Below are 21,299 nucleotides of genomic sequence, written 5' to 3'. Positions count from 1 at the left end.
AGATCAAGCAAATGCTGATCCCATCAGCACAGAGACACAACTTGCATCAAAAGTAGCTATGTGCACTGGGGAATAAAAGACGTGGTGGGATGAAGAGTGGCAGGGAGGGCTGTGGAGGTTGGTTTGAACTGTGGGATGGCTCCAACCTCCAGGCTGTGGGGGAGGTCAAATGAGGCTAAAAGAGAGGTCACATCAAGCCAGGGAGTACACTGGGAACCGACTTCAGGAGGAGCAGTGAGTGCAAGGCGCACAGCACTACTCCCCGAGACACATATTCTGTTTCTTCCAATCATTGTCTGCAGATTACACCAGTTCTGTTGGCCACTGGGAGATAGAATGTCGACATTTTACCTGATCAAACTGTTCAGAGATGCTATAACACCCCTCTGGAGATGGTGGGACTTGAACCAGGCCTCCTGACTCGGAGATAGGGACACTGCTACTGACGATATCAGGTTTATACAGGGTATAATCTGCAACACCAATCAGGAGTGCATTAAAATACAAAATGCTTGTGGTTAAAGGCACTGAAAACATTTTCAGTACCAAACTCTGAGGCACGGGCAGGGATGAGTGATGGTACAGAGGTGAAAATAGGGGATCTTAGAAACAACACCACAGAGAATCCTTAAACAGCAAACTACAGTTGGGACAGAACTTAGAGAGGGCAAGAGACGAGACCTGTCTTTGCACACAGAGTACGAAACTAACATGATACAGGTCATTATGCTATAACGTGGGTTTTGTTAGCGTGAATTCGCCAAAACACGATTGACAAATTGCGAGAACTATGTCTACAGCGAGAACTATTTCTACAGGATGTATTGGTTATACCGTGATTCCGGCCCCATTAGTTTAAATGGTGCTGCGATGACGAGATTTTCTTACAACACGGGACTGCATGAGAATGGAACGACTGCGTTATAGCAGAAATGGCTGATTTTTAGCCAAAGCTGTGAATATATTACTTAATTGATGTTGCTTCTGTTTTTGCAATAAATGTTTATTTTCGCTTACAAAAACTGATCAATAACATCACCTTATTTCAGTACATGCTCTCAGTCCTAAGATTTTAGCAGGCTCCTTTGTTTCAGATTTCATCTTCAACCATGTTGCAATTCAAACTCAGGAGCTTGGAACATTAGGAACAGGAGAAACACCAACGGGGCAGTACGGTGGCACTGCTGCCTCACAGCGCCAGAGATCTGGGTTCAATTCCCACCTCAGGCGACTGACTGTGTGGAGTTTGCACATTCTCCCTGTGTCTGTGTGGGTTTGCTCTGGTTTCCTCCCACAGTCCAAAGATGTGCAGGTCAGGCGAATTGGCCATGCTAAATTGCCCGTAGTGTTAGGTGAAGGGGTATGGGTGGGTTGCACTTCGGTTGGTCGGGGTGGGCCTTGTTGGGCCGAAGGGCCTGTTTCCACACTGTAAGTAATCTAATCTAATATTATCTTGGGAGCTCGACCAAAGCAGAGACGTTACCATTGCGCCACCATCTGGCAGAATCAGAAATTTCCTATTCTATCCAGTGATAATTTTAAATACCATCTTCAATCCTAATTGGTGGCTGTTGGTGTTTTTCCTCTTCCTAACCCAGTGATGTTAGTGTTTCTCCGGTTCCTGACCCAGTGACCGTTGGGTTTCGCCTGTTCCTAACCCAGTGATGTTGGTGTTTCTCCTGTTCCTAACCCAGTGACCGTTGGTGTTTCTCCAGTTCCTGACCCAGTGACAGTTGGTGTTTCTCCTGTTCCTGACCCAGTAACCGTTGGTGTTTCTCCTGTTCCTGACCCAGTGACCGTTGGTGTTTCTCCTGTTCCTGACCCAGTAACCGTTGGTGTTTCGCCTGTTCCCAACCCAGTGACAGTTGGTGTTTCTCCTGTTCCTAACCCAGTGACCGTTGGTGTTTCTCCTGTTCCTGACCCAGTGACCGTTGGTGTTTCTCCTGTTCCTGACGCAGTGATCGTTGATGTTTCTCCTGTTCCTGACCCAGTAACCGTTGGTGTTTCGCCTGTTCCCAACCCAGTGATGTTGGTGTTTCTCCTGTTCCTAACCCATTGATGTTGGTGTTTCTCCTGTTCCTAACCCAGTGACCGTTGATGTTTCTCCTGTTCCTGACCCAGTAACCGTTGGTGTTTCACCTGTTCCCAACCCAGTGATGTTGGTGTTTCTCCTGTTCCTGACCCAGTGATGTTGGTGTTTCTCCTGTTCCTAACCCAGTGACCATTGGTATTTCTCCTGTTCCTGACCCATTGATGTTGGTGTTTCTCCTGTTCCTAACCCAGTGATGTTGGTGTTTCTCCTGTTCCTAACCCAGTGACCATTGGTATTTCTCCTGTTCCTGACCCATTGATGTTGGTGTTTCGCCTGTTCCCAACCCAGTGATGTTGGTGTTTCTCCTGTTCCTAACCCAGTGATGTTGGTGTTTCTCCTGTTCCTAACCCAGTGATGTTGGTGTTTCTCCTGTTCCTGACCCAGTGACCATTGATGTTTCTCCTGTTCCTGACCCAGTAACCGTTGGTGTTTCGCCTGTTCCCAACCCAGTGATGTTGGTGTTTCTCCTGTTCCTGATCCATTGATGTTGGTATTTCTCCTGTTCCTGACCCAGTGCCCGTTGGTGTTTCTCCTGTTCCTGACCCAGTGATGTTGGTGTTTCTCCTATTCCCAACCCAGTGATGTTGGTGTTTCTCCTGTTCCTGACCCAGTGATGTTGGTGTTTCTCCTATTCTCAACCCAGTGATGTTGGTGTTTCTCCTATTCCCAACCCAGTGACCGTTGGTGTTTCTCCTGTTCCTGACCCAGTGATGTTGGTGTTTCTCCTGTTCCTGACCCAGTGCCCGTTTGTGTTTCTCCTGTTCCTAACCCAGTGATGTTGGTGTTTCTCCTGTTCCTGACCCAGTGACCATTGGTGTTTCTCCTGTTCCTAACCCAGTGACCGTTGGTGTTTCTCCTGTTCCTAACCCAGTGATGTTGGTGTTTCTCCTGTTCCTGACCCAGTGACCATTGGTGTTTTTCCTGTTCCTGACCCTGTGACCATTGGCGTTTCTCCTGTTCTTAACCCAGTGACCGTTGGTGTTTCTCCTGTTCTTAACCCAGTGATGTTGGTGTTTCTCCTGTTCCTGACCCAGTAACTGTTGGTGTTTCTCCTGTTCCTGACCCAATGACCGTTGGTGTTTCTCCTGTTCCTAACCAAGTGATGTTGGTGTTTCTCCTGTTCCTGACCCAGTGACCGTTGGTGTTTCTCCTGTTCCTGACCCAATGACCGTTGGTGTTTCTCCTGTTCCTAACCAAGTGATGTTGGTGTTTCTCCTGTTCCTGACCCAGTGACCGTTGGTGTTTCTCCTGTTCCTGACCCAATGACCGTTGGTGTTTCTCCTGTTCCTAACCCAGTGATGTTGGGTATTTCTCCTGTTCCTGACCCAGTGACCGTTGGTGTTTCTCCTGTTCCTGACCCAGTGATGTTGGTGTTTCTCCTGTTCCTGACCCAGTAACTGTTGGTGTTTCTCCTGTTCCTGACCCAGTGATGTTGATGTTTCTCCTGGTCAGGTCAGGAACAGGAGAAACACCCAGTAACTGTTGGTGTTTCTCCTGTTCCTGACCCCGTGACCGTTGGTGTTTCTCCTGTTCCTGACCCAGTGACCGTTGGTGTTTCTCCTGTTCCTAACCCAGTGATGTTGGTGTTTCTCCTGTTCCTGACCCAGTGACCATTGGTGTTTTTCCTGTTCCTGACCCCGTGACCATTGGTGTTTCTCCTGTTCTTAACCCAGTGACCGTTGGTGTTTCTCCTGTTCCTGACCCAATGACTGTTGGTGTTTCTCCTGTTCTTAACCCAGTGATGTTGGTGTTTCTCCTGTTCCTGACCCAGTGATGTTGGTGTTTCTCCTGTTCCTGACCCAATGACCGTTGGTGTTTCTCCTGTTCCTAACCAAGTGATGTTGGTGTTTCTCCTGTTCCTGACCCAGTGACCGTTGGTGTTTCTCCTGTTCCTGACCCAATGACCGTTGGTGTTTCTCCTGTTCCTAAACCAGTGATGTTGGGTATTTCTCCTGTTCCTGACCCAGTGACCGTTGGTGTTTCTCCTGTTCCTGACCCAGTGACCGTTGGTGTTTCTCCTGTTCCTAACCCAGTGATGTTGGGTATTTCTCCTGTTCCTGACCCAGTGACCGTTGGTGTTTCTCCTGTTCCTGACCCAGTGATGTTGGTGTTTCTCCTGTTCCTGACCCAGTAACTGTTGGTGTTTCTCCTGTTCCTGACCCCGTGACCATTGGTGTTTCTCCTGTTCCTAACCCAGTGACCGTTGGTGTTTCTCCTGTTCCTAACCCAGTGATGTTGGTGTTTCTCCTGTTCCTAACCCAGTGACCGTTGGTGTTTCTTCTGTTCCTGACCCAGTGATGTTGGTGTTTCTCCTGTTCCTGACCCAGTGATGTTGGTGTTTCTCCTGTTCCTGACCCAGTGGTGTTGGTGCTTCTTCTGTTCCTAACCCAGTGATGTTGGTATTTCTCCTGTTCCTGACCCAGTGACCATTGGTGTTTCTCCTGTTCCTAACCCAGTGACCGTTGGTGTTTCTCCTGTTCCTGACCCAGTGACCGTTGGTGTTTCTCCTGTTCTTAACCCAGTGACCGTTGGTGTTTCTCCTGTTCCTGACCCAGTGATGTTGGTGTTTCTCCTGTTCCTGACCCAGTGACCATTGGCGTTTCTCCTGTTCCTGACCCAGTGACCGTTGGTGTTTCTCCTGTTCCTAACCCAGTGATGTTGGTGTTTCTCCTGTTCCTGACCCAGTGACCATTGGTGTTTCTCCTATTCCTGACCCAGTGATGTTGGTGTTTCTCCTGTTCCTGACCCAGTGACCGTTGGTGTTTCTCCTGTTCCTAACCCAGTGATGTTGGTGTTTCTCCTGTTCCTGACCCAGTGATGTTGGTGTTTCTCCTGTTCCTAACCCAGTGATGTTGGTGTTTCTCCTGTTCCTGACCCAGTGACCGTTGATGTTTCTCCTGTTCCTGACCCAGTAACCGTTGGTGTTTCGCCTGTTCCCAACCCAGTGATGTTGGTGTTTCTCCTGTTCCTGATCCATTGATGTTGGTATTTCTCCTGTTCCTGACCCAGTGCCCGTTGGTGTTTCTCCTGTTACTGACCCAGTGACCTTTGGGGTTTCTCCTGTTCGTGACCCAGTGATGTTGGTGTTTCTCCTGTTCCTAGCACAGTGATGTTGGTGTTTCTCCTGTTCCTGACCCAGTGACCTTTGGGGTTTCTCCTGTTCTTAATCCAGCGACTGTTGATGTTTCTCCCATTGCTGGCACAACTGCCAGAATCCTCCCATTACTACCTAGACGAAACAGTAGTATTCCCTTTCAAACTTTGTGGTATTTCTCCCGATTGATCAGCTATTTGTGTTTTAAGTTTTGTCTCTACTATAGATCATTGATAGATAGCAAGTGCTGAAAAACGTCAGTGGATCAGGCAATGTCTCTGTGGTGATATCGAATAAATGCTTCAGGTCTGTGGCTGGAGCTGAATACAGACAGAAATGTCATGGCTTTTAAGGTATTGGAAGGGAGAGAGTACAGGAAGAAAGGAGAAGGTCTGTGATTATGTTGGAGGCTGGGGAGATGGAAGAACAAAACTGATAGACAACCACATGCTGTATAATGGGATGGTATCACATCCATCGGTTTGTGTGGGTAAATCATTCATCATTTCATCAGCAAGGAATGAGCCCAGCTGATGTCCTTCTCTGTATTTTGCTGTTCAAACTCTCGAGGACAGTAATCCTTAATCAAATCAACGTTACTAACATATTTTTCATGTCATTTTTATATTTATCTGTGGTTGCCATTAGCGAGCTGTCAGGCTCCCAGGTATCTGGTTGATGGGATGATGGGGCTGGATTTCTGCATCTCATCACTGGTCCTTCTGTCATTGGCTGTTGCGGCACATATTTCACTTCCTCCTTCTTGGCTTCTCCGTTCATTGGAGGCAGGAAAGCTGTAGTGCAGTGTAATTTCTCTGACAGTCTGATGCAAATATTATTGAAATGGAAATCTTATATGACCCTCTCAAGCAGAATAAGAGATCTCCCTTCCACTATTTGAACAGAAAGTGGTGGAATTTACCCTTTGTCCGGGTCGATATTTGTCTCCCCAATCCCACGAATCGCACCCTGTATCCGCTTACTGCTATTTTGGGAGAGCTTGCTGCTCACTGATTGGCTGTCCTGTTTCTTACACTTGAAAAATGACCATACTTTTCAAGAAGTTCATTGGTGGTAAAATGCTTTAAGCAATTCTCAGTTTGTGAAAGTTATAGAAATAGAAGCTCTTTGGTAACACTTTTCTGAAGATGTAAATATATGTACTTAAGAGTCATACAGCACAGAAATAGACCCTTCGGTCCAACCAGTCCATGCTGAACATAATCCCCAAAGTAAACTAGTCCCAACCTGCCTGCTCCTGGCCCATATCCCTCTATGCCTTGCCTATCCACGTACTTACTTAAGTGTCTTTGAAGTGTTTTAAGTGTGAACACATCCACCACTTCCCTCAGGAAGTTTATTCCACAAGCAAACCACTCTCTGTGTAAAAGATTTGTCCTTCATGTCTTTTTTAAATCTCTCTCCTCACCTTAAAACTATGTACCCTATTCTTGAAATCCCCAACCCTTCGGAAAAGACACCATTAACTTTATCTATACACATGATTTTATAAATCTCTATATGGTCACCTCTCAAACTTCTATGCTCCAGTGAAAAAAGTGCTAGCCTATCCAAACTTTCTTGATTAGATTAGATTCATTGATAGATAGTAAGTGCTGAAAAACCTCAGTGGATCAGGCAATGGCTGTGTAGTGAAATCGAATAAATGCTTCAGGTCTGTGGCTGGAGCTGAATACAGACAGAAATGTCATGGCTTTTAAGGTATTGGAAGGGAGAGAGTACAGGAAGAAAGGAGAAGGTCTGTGATTATGTTGGAGACTGGGGAGATGGAAGAACAAAACTGATAGACAACCGCAAGTCCACACCGACCCTCCGAAGAGAAACCCACCCAGACCCATTTCCCTCTGACTAAAGCCCTAACACTATGGGCAATTTAGCATGGCCAATTCACCTGACCTGCACATCTTTGGACTGTGGGAGGACCTGGAGGAAACCCAGGCAGACACGGGGAGAATGTGCAAACTCCACACAGACAGTTGCCTGAGGCGGGAATTAAACCTGGGTCCCTTGTGCTGTGAGGCAGCCGTGCTAATCACTGAGCCACAGTGCTGTCACCCCTTTATAATTCAAACCTTCCATACTCAGCAACATCCTGGTAAATCTCTTCTGAACCCTCTCTAGCTGTGTAACAGAATCTACATTCTCCTGTTCCAGAATGTGGGTAGTCCTCTAACTGACTTAGAATTTTGCACTAAGTATCATGTGTGCATTACAAATGGATAGAGGCAGAAATACCTGGCAGAATCCTAGAAAAGTCTTATAGGGTTGAATTCTTGGGAGAAGCGACAGCATTGGTAACACCAGCAGTTAACTCAGTTACACTACAACCATGTTACAACATCTTTTCAATCCTTTAAAAATAATCAAAAATTTATTTCAAATTATACTCAAGGTATTAAATCCAAGCTAACAACATGCATCGTAACAATTCAGAAAGATGCAGTATTTGCATGTGTGAAACTATAGTTGAATTTCCAGTTCAGTCTTAGCTTCATGTTAAACCAGTGATTTATCTTTCATAAGGTATGGGCATTGCTGGCATATCTAGTATATCTTATTCAAATCGTTAAAGGTGCATTCTTGAACCATTGCGGCCTGTGAGATGTAGGTACAACCACAGTGCTGTTATGAAGGGAGTTCTCGGGCTTTAATCCAGTGACAAATTAGTCCCAAGTCGGGACGATTAAAGGCTTACGGGGCACTTGCTGACAGTGTGGTTCCATTGCACCTGCTGCTCTTGTCATTTAAGGTGGCAAACGTCATGGTTTTGGGAGGTGCTGTCAAAAGGGACTTAGCAAGTTGCTACAGTGACAATCAGAAAGTACGCACTATTGCCAACGTGAGTTGCTATGGTCGGGGGTTGCTAATCAGTTGGTTGCTTTATCCTGAATGGTATTCGGTTTTTTTGAGGATTGTTGAAGATGCATCTTAAATGAAGAGTGTTCCATCACACCCCTAACTTGGAGATTGAGGACAGGATTTGAAGAATCATAACCACAGTATATATATTCTACTGGCTCATCACAGTTTATGGCCAATGGTAACTCCAAGATGCTAGAAGTTTACTTATTTATTTTTTAAAATTCATTTGTGAGATGAGGGTGTCTCTGGCTAGGCCAGCTGTATTCCTGATGAAGGGCTTTTGCCCGAAACGTCGATTTTCCTGTTCCTTGGATGCTGCCCGCCCTTCTGTGCTTTTCCAGCACCACTCTAATCTAAATTCTGGTTTCCAGCATCCGCAGGCCTCACTTTTGCCCAGCATTTATCGCCCAACCTAATTGCCCAGAGAGCAGTTACGAGTCAACCACATTGCTATGGGTCTGGAGTCACATGTAAACCAGACCAGGTAAATGTCCTTCCCTAAAAAGACATTAGTAAATCAGAAGGGTTTTTCAACCATCGACAATGGTTTCATGGTCATCGTTAGACTCTTAATTCCAGGTTTCTATTGAAGTCAAATTTGAAGTGCTGCAGTACACAGGCCTGGTTTTCCCAATTTCTCCTCATAGGACAGTCCTGCTATCCTTGAACCAAGTCTGAGTGGAGGGGAATGAACCTTCGGTGAAGGTGGGACTTCGATCTTCACAAAGACTGTGCATTGCACTCACAGTTTCAACTGTGACAAGGAAATTGAAGAGCGTGAGGCCATGTAGGTTTTTCCATCTTGTTGGCTCTTCAACTGCCTGGTTTGGTAGAGGTGCCTTTTAGGACTTCACCAGCTCAGTCAATCTTGGTGATGGACAGGTAGGTGGCAATCAGGAGGAGGTTTCCTTTCATTGGTCACGTCTGATCTGACCTCATGAGACGTCATGGGTTCTGAAGTCAGTGATGAGGTCTCCCAAACCAATTCCATCATGGCTATAAACCTGCCGGAGGAGTCTGTGACAGTTTCTCTAAGGTATAATTCTATATGTGCTTGAATGGGCTGTGGGACAGCTCTCTCCATTTTGGTGCAGGCCCCCAAGTTAATGGTGAGGACAACTGAGGGTTGACGGGGAAGGGTGTGCCTTGATCATTTCCAGAGTCTGGGTTGATACTGCTTTTGTTCTTGTTCAACTTTTCTGTAGTGGTTCTATAATTTAACAGCTTACAAGGCCATTTCAGAGGGTAGTTAAGAGACAACCATATTGCTATGGATCTGTCGACAGATGTAGGCCAGACCAGGAAAGGACGGTGAAGAAACAGATAGGATTTCATGACAGTCTGATAGTTTCATTGTCACCATCACTGAGATATGAACTGATTGAAGGTAATCTCCTCCAGCTGAGGTGACATCAATCTTGGCTTTTTTCCCAGAAAATTAACCTGAGAATTAGACTGGTTTATCATGCGGTACCATTAGCACTAAGCTATGCTCTAGGTTAAAGTTACCTGGAGAAAAGAACTTACTGACTACTTTCCCTAAAGAGTGACCTGCATGATAATTGAATGCAGAGGGCTTGGGATAGATGTTCCTAATAAGAGTTTTGTTAGCGCTTACGCCAGAGCGCAGTCTTTGGACTTGAGTCATTGTAAAATATTCAATTTTGTTGAGTCTGAATGTCAGTGATTAAGAGACCATGGCAAAGGTTGCCTGAAACAATCCACACATGGATATCTGACATCAGCGTGAATATTCACCTGTGCTGTAGTTGAGCTCTGTTCATATAGTAGGACAGGTTGTAAAGTTCATAGAGTCTTCAGATTTACAGTGTAGCTCTGCAACTGACCACAAATATTTCCTGATAGAACTATCTTAGACAATGCCCTTTTCTTCCACTGGCTGTTGAGATGGGTCAAGGCCACATTGTTTCATTTGTATAGCTATATCAAACAGATAATCGTAGCACTCACACCTATGGAGGGAAACACAATTGGGTTAAAGTGCATTGTTCAGAGACACTGAAATAGGTTAACCAGCACAAACTACACTCACATCGTTTTAGCATTTTGCCACGTGTTCCCCCATACATAGACGCCATGGCGCCGAACCAGTACAGCGCAGGATTCTGGGTATTCCTCCATGGCTCGTGCCATTCGGTCCTTCAGATCCTTTTCCTCTGGGGTATTCTCTATGATAGGAACCACCAGCAGCTCATCATATCTGGCTAACACAAAAACATTTAGTGACGTTTGATAAAACAAAGAAACCATTAGCCTAATGTTTGAATTTAGGTAATAGTTTCGCATTGCCAAGTAACCTCAACAAGATGGAATGAACTAGCTTTATTGTCATATGCACTCAAATGAATACAGTGAAAACTTTACAGGAAATGCAAAGGGGGGTAGAGGTTTGAAACTCCCTTCCACAAACAGCAGTTAATGCCAGATAAGTTGATAGTTTTAAATCTGGGATAAATACATTTTTGTTAAGCAAAGATATTAATGGGTATGACAGCTGTATGGATCATAGATCACTATGATCTCACTGAATGGGCAGAACAGGCTGAATAGCATACTCCTCTTCTTATATTCCTATAAAGAAATGCACTTTCAGTTCCTTTACTAACATGCAGCTAAATCAATTGTCTTTATGTTTATTAACTTAATAACTCATTTGGTTCTGCGGGTGTGAATAACATAAAATGAAACTGCTTTCACATTGACTTCTTTCAGCCTTCTCTCACTCCCAGGAGGATTCCATGCCATTTTGTCTCACCTCTTCTGTACCTTAATTATATAATAATTATTAGCACAGAGGATTTCATTGTGCGACAGCATGGTGCAAATAACTAACATGTCCTCAAAAGACAGCCCCCTCATAAGACATTCCTGAAATTAATTTTGCTAAGCCTTCTGTGCATTTTCCCTTCCAGGTCATTTTTATGAAGTGAATCCTGTAACAAAACTCCATTTTAAGTTCTGCCATACAAACTGTTTGTCAATGCTTTCCCAATAGCAAGGAGAAAACTTGGCTTACACCATCACTTCAGACATGATTTGGATGTGGGCAGGGCTTAGATGCAAAGCAATATTTCTACCCACAATGTTACCCACACGTTATTGCTGCTATATTAAAACAAAATGAGAACAATATTGTGTGGCCCATCAGCAGGATTAAGCAAAACAAGACTGGATTAATGTTTGCTGAGGAGTGCAGTACCTGTAACAGCCTCCAGACTGACATTTCCTGATTCCTTTAATCATTTCTTGATGTGTAATTTGAAATTCCTTTCCTGGGAAGAGGAGAGTCACCATGACAGCAGCTTTGGAGTGTGTGTGGATGACTGCTCCAGATCCTGTAAAATTATAATCAGCACTTCATACGGACTCCCTTCATACAGACATGGAACCGAACCAGCAGCACAAACATCTCACTCAGACAATACAGAAAGCTGGTGTAGATAAGGGGGCATTCATTCCAGAGAGTTATAATATCTGGCAATGTTTCAAATGTAAAATTCTCATCCTTGTGGTCAAATCCCTTCATGACCTCATCCCCTTCTATCTCAGAAATTTTCCAACTCTGCAATCTGACAGGATCTGCTCTTCTAATTCAGATCTCTTGAAAAATCCTCCATTTTCATTGTCCATTCTATGGAGACTTTGTCTTCAGTATCTAGGCCCTGGGATCTGGAACTCACTCCCTAAACTTCTCCTCTCTCACTATCCTGTAACTTGATGTCTTAATGTGTTAAAAGCTCTTCAAAAGCTGTTGCTTCCTTCCCGTAATAACTAGTAGAAAAATAAACAGATTGACATGTGTTGCAGAGCTTTCTTGCATTGGCTTCAGTTCTGTCATACTGAGTGTTCTCCAAAGCTTGAGCAGTGACAGTTTATTGCCCCTCTGCCTCTGCTGTTGTGTTGCAGGAATTCTATAATCTACATCAAAGAGCTGCAGGAGATGGGCGACATACTAAATGAGTATTTTGCATCAATGTTTACTGTGGGAAAGGACATGGAAGATATAGAATGTGGGGAAATAGATGGTGACATTTTGAAAAATGTCCATATTACAGAGGAGAAAGTGCTGATGTCTTAAAATGCATAAAAGTGGATAAATCCCCAGGACCTGATCAGGTGTACTCTAGAACTCTGTGGGAAGCTGGGGAAGTGATTGCTGGGCCTCTTGCTGAGATATTTGTATCATCGATTGTCACAGGTGAGGTGTCGGAAGACTGGAGGTTGGCGAATGTGCAGCCACTATTTAAGAAAGGTGGTAAGGACAAGCCAGGGAACTACAGGCCAGTGAGCCTGACGTCGGTGGTGGGCAAGTTGTTGGAGGGAATCCTGAGGGACAGGATGTACATGTATTTGGAAAGGCAAGGACTGATTAGGGATAGTCAACATGGCTTTGGGCATGGGAAATCATGTCTCACAAACTTGATTGAGTTTTAGGAAGAAGTAACAAAGAGGGTTGAGGGCACAGCAGTAGATGTGATCTATATGGACTTCAGTAAGGCATTCGACAAGGTTCCCCATGGGAGGCTGGTTAGCAAGGTTAGATCTCATGGAATACAGGGAGAACTAGCCATTTGGATACAGAACTGGCTCAAAGGTAGAAGACAGCGGGTGGTGGTGGAGGGTTGTTTTTCAGACTGGAGGCCTGTGACCAGTGGAGTGCCACAAAGATCAATGCTGGGTCCACTACATTTCATCATTTATATAAACAATTTGGATGCGAGCTTAAGAGGTATAGTTAGTAAATTTGTAGATGACATCAAAATTGAGGGTGTAGTGGACAGTGAAGGTTATCTCAGATTACAACAGGATCTTGACCAGATGGGCCAATATACTGAGAAGTGGCAGATGGAGTTTAATTCAGATAAATGCAAGGTGCTGCATTTTGGGAAAGCAAATCTTAGCAGGACTTATACACTCAATGGTAAGGTCCTAGGGAATGTTGCTGAACAAAGAGACCTTGGAGTGCAGGTTCATAGCTCCTTGAAAGTAGAATCACAGGTAGATAGGATAGTGAAGGCAGTGTTTGGTATGCTTTTCCTTTATCGGTCAGAGTATTGAGTACAGGAGTTAGGAGGTCATGTTGCGGCTGTACAGGACATTGGTTAGGCCACTGTTGGAATATTGTGTGCAATTCTGGTCTCCTTCCTATCAGAAAGATGTTGTGAAACTTGAAAGGGTTCAGAAAAGATTTATAAGGATGTTGCCAGGGTTGGAGGATTTGAGCTAGAGGGAGAGGCTGTACAGGCTGGGGCTGTTTTCCCTGGATTGTCAGAGGCTGAGGGATGACCTTTTTAGGTTTATAAAATCATGAGGGTCATGGATAGGATAAACAGACAAAGTCTTTTCCCTGGGGTGGGGAGACCAAAACTAGAGGGCATAGGTTTTGGTTGAGAGGGAAAAGATATTACAGAGACCTAAGGGTGGTACGTGTATGGAATGAGCTGCCAGAGGAAGTGGTGGAGGCTGGTACAATTGCAACATTTAAAAAGCATCTGGATGGGTATATGAATAGGAGGGGTTTGGAGGGATATGGGCCGGGTGCTGGATTAGTTTAGAATATCTGATTGGCATGAACGAGTTGGACTGAAGGGTCTGTTTCTCGCTAAACATCTCTATGACTCTAATAATGTTCCTTTATGAATGAAATAACTCACATTTATATAACACCTTATACATAATAATGTGAATGTTTCAAGGTATTTCACAAAAAAGCTGATACAAAACAGAACCAAGCCTAGAGGAAAAGGTTAGGAAAACTAGACTGAAGAGATGTATTTGAGTTGAATAGAAGCTAAGAAAAACAATGATGTGGCAATGCTGATTAAAATCAAAGCTTGTGGAACTGAAGGCTAAATAACAACCTAATCAGGAGATTGGTTAGAAGGGAGAAAATAGTAGGGTTAATGGGTTAAGTTGGAAGGATGGAGATCGTGGTTTCACAAGAACGTTTGCTGGAGCTTAGACTATACACTCGACTTATTCACGCAGGGCTTCCCAACTGTGGGGCACGACTCTCAGGGTGTCAGCAGTGGGAATGTGAGGCTGCAATTTCTGAGGCAGCAATGAATGGAGCTTGGACTGACAGCTAACAGTTGCGTGGTACTTTTAAATCCTTTGTTTTTTTTTAAAATGGAGGGCAGGACCCTGATTGCCCTGTCCTTGAGGCATGAATCCTGCACTGAAGGAAACACCTAGTGGCAAGGTAACTGTTTCTCCAGGTAAACTTTCTGCATTAAACAGCTTCCCCTGCTATCAGAGATCTCTCTGTAACCCCAGCCCCTCCTGTGACAGATCCTGAAACCAATCCTGCTTTCACCAGGTCACAGCAAGCTTCAAGCACCTCAATGAGATCACAATGGGAAGAACTTTGGGAAGCACTGTACAGGTATCCACCCGTATCAGCGGGTGATACGGTCCAAAACCTACCTCAGATACCTGAAACCGTGCATAGTAGCGAACCCTATCATTTAAATGGGAAACTTACCGCTCCGGCAGCACCCTGGAATTATTTCTGCAATGTTTCATGCAATATTTTCGGGCCACGGTAAACCGCAGATAAATGAAAGAGTGGAAACAGAACCCGCAGATATCGGGCTTCTACTGTGTTAGTGATTTACTTACCACAATAAAAAGCCAAGTATCTAAGCTTACCTAATACAAAGTAGTTTAAGGAGGTACATGAACTTAAAAAGGAGCATTGATGTAGTGAGTGAATAGACAAAACTGAGACACATACATTTTAACAGACTGAGTGAGGTCATCCAAAATTAACCAAATAGGATAGATTTTTAAAAAAAATATTAATCAAATGATGGATAGTTGGGAGGCAGGGAAGTCCAGAGAGAGTTAGGGTCCATGTACGCAGATCATTAAAAGAATAGAGGGCTAAGAAGTTAATGGAAGAAGATTTTGCTATAACTGTACAAAACCTTAGCTAAAGCACATTTGGAATGTGAACACATTTCTGGTCACTAAGAAAGCCTTGTAAAGAGTGCAGCTCAGATTCACCAGATTATTACCCGAGCTTCAGGGGTCAGACTGTGAGGCGACAACATATTATACACCCTGGAGGGTTGAGAGTCTTAGGATTTTGAAAAGAATTGATAAAACAGGCAGACAAATTCATTCACAGGATGAGCCTGGCCAGCATTTATTGATCATTACTAGTCGCTCAGGGGGCAGTTGAGAGTCAACCACATTGCTGTAGATCCAGAATCACATGTAAATCTGGCATTTTCTTTCCCTAAGGGACATTAGTGAACTAGATGGGCTTTTACAATAATCAGCAATGGTTTCGTGGTCATCATTAGACAATATTTAGACTACTTCCAGCATTTGCTGTGTTGGGATTCAAACCACAGTCACCAGAATATTTCCTTGGACCTTTGATTACTAGTCCAGTGACAAGATCAGTCGGCCACAAAATGATATTTGGAGGTAGTGGGACAGAGCCATACAAGAGCTTACATTTAAAAGGATTGAGACTATAATGAGGAGGAATCAGTGCATATCAGTGAAATCCATGGCAAATTGGCAATTAGGTGTCAGAATGGATATCTATAGGTGGAGATTTGCACTGTTTGAAGTTAGTGAGAACCAAATTTGTGAAGTTAGCAAACAGTGTTGGGCAGTCATGTCTGTGTTGGTAAAAGCAATTTTAAGGGTTTCGGCGGCTGAAGATGTGGGCTGAGGAAAGCAAAAGAGGAAGAAGCTCATATCTTTTTTTAATCTTAGTCACAAACATTCACAGGCTGTTAGAGGACAGTGTACAGTTGGTCATCAGAGAAACGGACAAACCTAGTTTGTGAAGGTTTGGTAAGTAGATACATTCACTTTCGCAGTGTTTGACCAGCAAAGTTGAACCAGGTCAGATTTTCTTCTTGAAAGGAGCTGTATTTCTCTGCAGAATTGTACAAACCTGGAAGAGGAGTCGGCACTTTCTTTGGTAATAATGTGGGAAACATACTACTCACTTTTATGGGACTTCAATATTATCAAACACAGTCATACTCAAAATATTTTCATTATAATTTGAGTACCTTTAACTCTACCAAATGGTTAGAAACGGAGAAACTGAATTTTTCAGCTATTGCTGGACAGTGGGGCATCCCACCTGTGAGGAATTGTAGTGGAGGATAATGCATACACACCTATTCGGGATGGGTCCATTCCCATTCAGAGGCAGTGTGCCAGCTCACCTGGCTTCCTCTACTGAAAACAACAAACCGTATACGCTCACTCATGGAATATGCAAAACAGATGGGAGAAACCATGTTCAGAACCAATATGTAGATCAAGTGTTCTGGAAGATTTTATTCACAAACCTCGCATGGTGTAGGCATTCATAAAAAGGGGGGTGCATTGGCTTTTCTTCAGCTTCTTCCAGAGTGGAGGGCCAGAGATGTCACGTTCTTTTATGTCACAGACAAACAAGTCACCAGGCTGCAAGACAGCAGAATTTAGGAACACCAGATTGGACAGAGGACAGTGAAAATTGATTCTGATCTGGAGAGTTGCTGTGTGAGTAGCAGAAGCTGAACTCTTGCAAAACAGTACACATTCTGTGAATTATACTTTGTGATTCTTCCCACAAAATACGAGCAAGACACATGCGATACATTTGTTCAACTACAGCGCATAAGAACTGCAAAACAACAAACGCCTCAGGGTCTATAAGACACTGATGTATTCGAAGAGCTTGTGTTGAGTTACATTGGAAGCAAACCGAGGACACAGATATCAGTGGCAGCAAGGTAGATATTTGAAATAACAAGCAGCTAAGAATCATGCTTGCAGACTGAGCAGAGGTGTTCTGCAAGGTGGTCACCCAATCTACATTTAGTCTCTCCAATATTGGGACTAGAATGTGAGAAGTAAATGCAGTATAATAAACTAAAGAAGAACAAGTAAATATCATTTGGAAGGATTGATTGATGCCTCAGATGGTGAAATCCTCAGAAGTAAACAGGAAGGTTCATCACCGCCTGTTCTTGCATGGAAGACCATGATAGGAAAAAGGAATAGGTTGTTGGGGATGACTGAGCAGTGCATCAACGTATTGTAGAGGGAATGATCTCTTCAGAATGTTGAAAGGGAAAGAGAGGGGAAGATGTGTTTAGTGGTGGCATCACATAAAAGGTCACAGAAAGGGAGAAGAGCGGTTGCATGCTGAAATTAGTGCATTGCAAAGTGATGGGAAGTAGAACTCTACCATGATGCTTAAGAGAGAAGGACCATCAAATGTTCCTTTCCTACCACCCATTCATACATTCTTTTATTTTTTTAATTTTCCCCATCCTCCCCACACCACCCTGCTTCCCTTTCACTTGCTCCAAATCTATGTTTAGAGGGATTTGGGCCAAATGCAGGCAGTCACTTCCAGCAAGATGGCGGCAGAGTAGGACGCTCCTCTGCTCTGCCTGTTACTTTTTTTTCTTTCTCTTTCTCTCCCGTTACACCCAGAGGTGAATCCTGGAGCAGCAGCAGGCGGCTGCGAGGCCCGGAACAGAGCCTCGAGTGCGGGATATGGTCCTGGAACTTATCTTGGAGAGGCTGAGTGCCGGTGGACTCATTCTTGGACTGGAGCGATGCGGTCTGGCACAGGCGGTCACAGCATATGCTGAGGCCCTACACTGAGCTGCTAGAATGTAACGTTTATCTGAAAAGTTGTACCTTACTGTAATGTCAATCCTTTAACAATGTCTTACTTCTGACTTATTGTTTTAAACTATTTTTTATTCCTCTGTTTTATCCAAGATTTGTACCAAGGTACTTGTACCTAAGATGGCGCCATAATAGGCAGCCATTGTAAAGGTTTTTCACTGTATTTCTACACTGGAGCACATGTAGCAATAAAGAAAATTCTGTTCTATTAGGTTTCTAATTTTTCTCTTTTTAATGAAAGTTCATTGACCTGACACTTCATTTGTCTCTGATGGGTACCACTTCACCCACTGGGTATTGCCAGCACTTTGTGCTTTTAAAACCATTTAGGTTTGGCAGACTTCTCAAATTATTGCAGCAGATGCAGATTAATCATTCTCTCAGCAGCAGGTTGGAAAGATGCTCTGCATTTGAACCTGGGGCTTATTCATCCCACACAATATCAACAGGATGAGAGTGTAAATTGCTGCATATAATTAACCAGGCAGCCTCATTAAGTATAAGCCCTTTGCTCTGCTGTTCAATAGTACATGAAAAAAAAACTATTTTAAATCACTTTTCAATATTTGGTTCATTGAGATGCCAACACTTGTGCAGAGAAAGATCCTGTTAATAACACTGGTTAGCTAGACTTTGGCTTTTTTGTTAGAATAATGAGGCTGTCATAAGTCAGCATTATTAAAGCACAAATTGGAACTTCTGCCAACTGCAGGTATGTGGTAAAATGTGAAAATGAGAAAAGATGCTGCGTGAATTTCTCTGCTCTTCCAGGAACATTGCTATCATTGTAGCACGCTTTCACAAGACTACATTATGGCAGCCCAAGTAACCTTGCCAACTAAAGGCTCTTCCATCTTTGATATGGTTTCTCTGGAACGCAAAATTCCAAACTTCAATACAGCTAGCCGAGGAGAGAATTCTGAGATCTGAGATATTGTAGAGACATGTCAATGACTGGTGTTACCAGCTGCCTTTCAGGAGGTAATGTTTTTGACTGAGTCAGAAGGTGTAGATTTAAGTTTATTCCACACACCTGAGTACATAATAGAACTGACACTTTACAGAGATTGTAGTGCTGAGGAAATGCTGATCTTCAGACGAGATGGGAAAAAGGCCCTTTCAGATGGATATATAAGATCTGACAGCACAAGGGAAAGAAGAGCAGGAGGGGTTCACCCTAATTTTCTAGGCAATATTTATCCCATCAGCCAATATAAATAAAACATGAAATAAAATCCAAAAAGCTGAAAGTACTCAGCTATTGAGACAGCATCTCTGGAGAGAGAGATAATGTTTATGTTTCAGGTCAATGACCTTGCATTAGAATTCCTTTCACAAAATCCTGATCTGGAATTATCCCCTTGCTGTTTGTGGGATCTGCTGTGTGAAAGTTGGGCACTGCATTTCCTAGATTACAACTGTGACTTTGCAAAAGAATTTTACTAAATGCAAAGCACATTTGGAGATCTTGAAATCATAGAAGGTGCAGGATAAATGCAAATCCTTTTTGCTTTCTCTGGACCAGAATAAATTAGTCACTCACACACCTGGATCCTCTCCTTCTGAACACCTGATGGAGCAATATAGATTTCATCCCTGAAAAAGAAAACATTAAATTGGTTTTAGACTTCAACAAAACAGGCACTCGGAAGGAATTGACAAAACAGTGTTTAACAGAGACAGAATTAAAGATCTTTATTGTCTTACTTAGAGTCATAGAGACGTGCAGCACGGAAACAGACTCGTTGGTCCAATTTGTCCACTCTGACCAGGAACCCTAAATTAATCAAGCCCCATTTGCCAGCATTTGGCCCACATCCCTCTAAACCCTTCCTATTCATATACCCATCCAGATGCCTTTTAAATGCTGTAATTGTACCAGCCTCCACCACTTCCTCTGGCAGCTCATTCCATACACTCACCACCCTCTGCGTGAAAAAGTTGCCCGTTAGGTCTCTCTTATATCTTTCCAGTCACCCTAAACCTATACCCTCTGGACTCCCCCACCCCAGGGAAAAGACCTTGTCTTTTTACTCTATCCATGCCCCTCATGATTTTAGTATTCCAGCATAACTTTACAAAGTACTCTCTAGCCAAAGAAGCATGGGGAAGGGTGGCCAATGTTCTGTAGAACGTGGTAGCTAATTTGTGCAGTGCAAAATCCCAGAAACAGTGATGGGGTAATGATGAGATAAACCTGTTTTAAGTAACCTTTCCCCCAAAACAGATGTTGCACCCTTGTCTAGGGGGATTAGCTGGCTGATATATTTCATATCAGTCACAGTAAGTTGAGTCATCCAGTGAGCTAGATGGGCCATTAGGACCATGCAGCATCCTTTGGGAGATGGTTGGAAATTCAGGCCTCCCTTATTCCAAGCAATAACTGGAGGATCCTTGCACTGAACTCACCGGGTAGTAGGTCATTGTGCTCATCATCATCCCTACTGCTATTTGCTAAAAATATTTTCTGATTTAATCTCACCCTCATCAGCAAAGTTGGTTTTGTATCAGTTCAACAAAAACTAAAGGAGAAGTTTAATGAGTGACAGTGTAATGACATTTCAATGGATAAATGTTAAATTTATGAGAAGCTTTTTAAATAAATGTATTGCTCAATAGTGTAATGAGCTATTTATAATGAACTAAGTACACAAATACCAGACTTCTAAAGTACAAACTAATTTGAATATTCACAATTAGGAAGATAACAACTTTCTTTATGCCAGAATGCAGTTATTGTCACATATCGCAAAGGGCCCAGTACCTGCAGATAAGATAGACACCATAAATACTAACGAGTTTTATAATAGCCTTCAGCACTGTCTGCATCGCAGAGAGATATATCCTGCACCTCAAGAATGCCGTCAGTTTGGAGGAACCATTACATCACCCAAGAAAGGCCATTGATTCATCATCTCAATGCTGACCCTCCCAAAGTGTAATTCTCATTCTGCTCCTTACTGGCTCTCCCCTGTGCCCTGAACATTCATCCTTCTCTTATGTGTGTAATATCTAGAAAATGTACAACGATCTATGACACTGTTGGAGGACATTCTGTCCATCATTTCAACACTAACCAAGAGAAAAGCCACCCAGCTTCATCCCATTGGGCAGCACTTCGTCCTACACATCGGAGAATACCGTGCTTCCAATGCATTTTTAGACAACTTTTAAATGGGTTGAGAGCTTGTGTCTCTACTCACCTTTCAGACAGTGAATTCCAGACCTCTACCACACCCTGGATGAAAAATAAATAATTCCTTGAACTCTTCTTTGTTATTTCAGCCAATCATTTTAAATCTATGTCCCAGGTTACTCAGCTCTCTACTGTGTGAAATAGGACATTCTTGTTCACTCTACCTAGACCCCTCACAACACTGTAACCTCTAAGAAATCAAATTATAATCTTATCTGGATTTACAGGTGGTTAACTATTATCTCATGGGATAATCTTCACCTACTAGAGCAGGTCAGACGCTAAGAATCCAGCCAGGAGTAATTCACCTCTTAACTCTCAAAAGCCTCTCCACCATCTACCATGCACAA

General features: G+C 43.4%; 1 protein-coding gene across 1 annotated transcript in view; it reads right to left on the bottom strand.

Annotated features, from left to right (window-relative positions):
• Positions 1 to 7,571: 7,571 nt before the first annotated feature.
• The window catches only part of apip (APAF1 interacting protein), a 53,888-nt gene continuing 40,160 nt past the window's right edge, over positions 7,572 to 21,299 (bottom strand). The window contains exons 3-7 of the mRNA XM_072591848.1: positions 19,301 to 19,349; positions 16,415 to 16,532; positions 11,290 to 11,425; positions 10,123 to 10,290; positions 7,572 to 10,042 (exon numbers count right to left, since the gene is read on the bottom strand). Coding sequence (XP_072447949.1) covers positions 9,943 to 10,042; positions 10,123 to 10,290; positions 11,290 to 11,425; positions 16,415 to 16,532; positions 19,301 to 19,349 — 571 coding nt within the window. The 3' untranslated portion in view covers positions 7,572 to 9,942. The remainder of the gene's footprint in view (positions 10,043 to 10,122; positions 10,291 to 11,289; positions 11,426 to 16,414; positions 16,533 to 19,300; positions 19,350 to 21,299) is intronic.

This window comes from Chiloscyllium punctatum, chromosome 22, assembly GCF_047496795.1.
Source record: "Chiloscyllium punctatum isolate Juve2018m chromosome 22, sChiPun1.3, whole genome shotgun sequence".
Taxonomy (NCBI): domain Eukaryota; kingdom Metazoa; phylum Chordata; class Chondrichthyes; order Orectolobiformes; family Hemiscylliidae; genus Chiloscyllium; species Chiloscyllium punctatum.
Note: the sequence above shows the minus strand (reverse complement) of the source record. Positions and strands in the feature narration are given on the sequence as shown.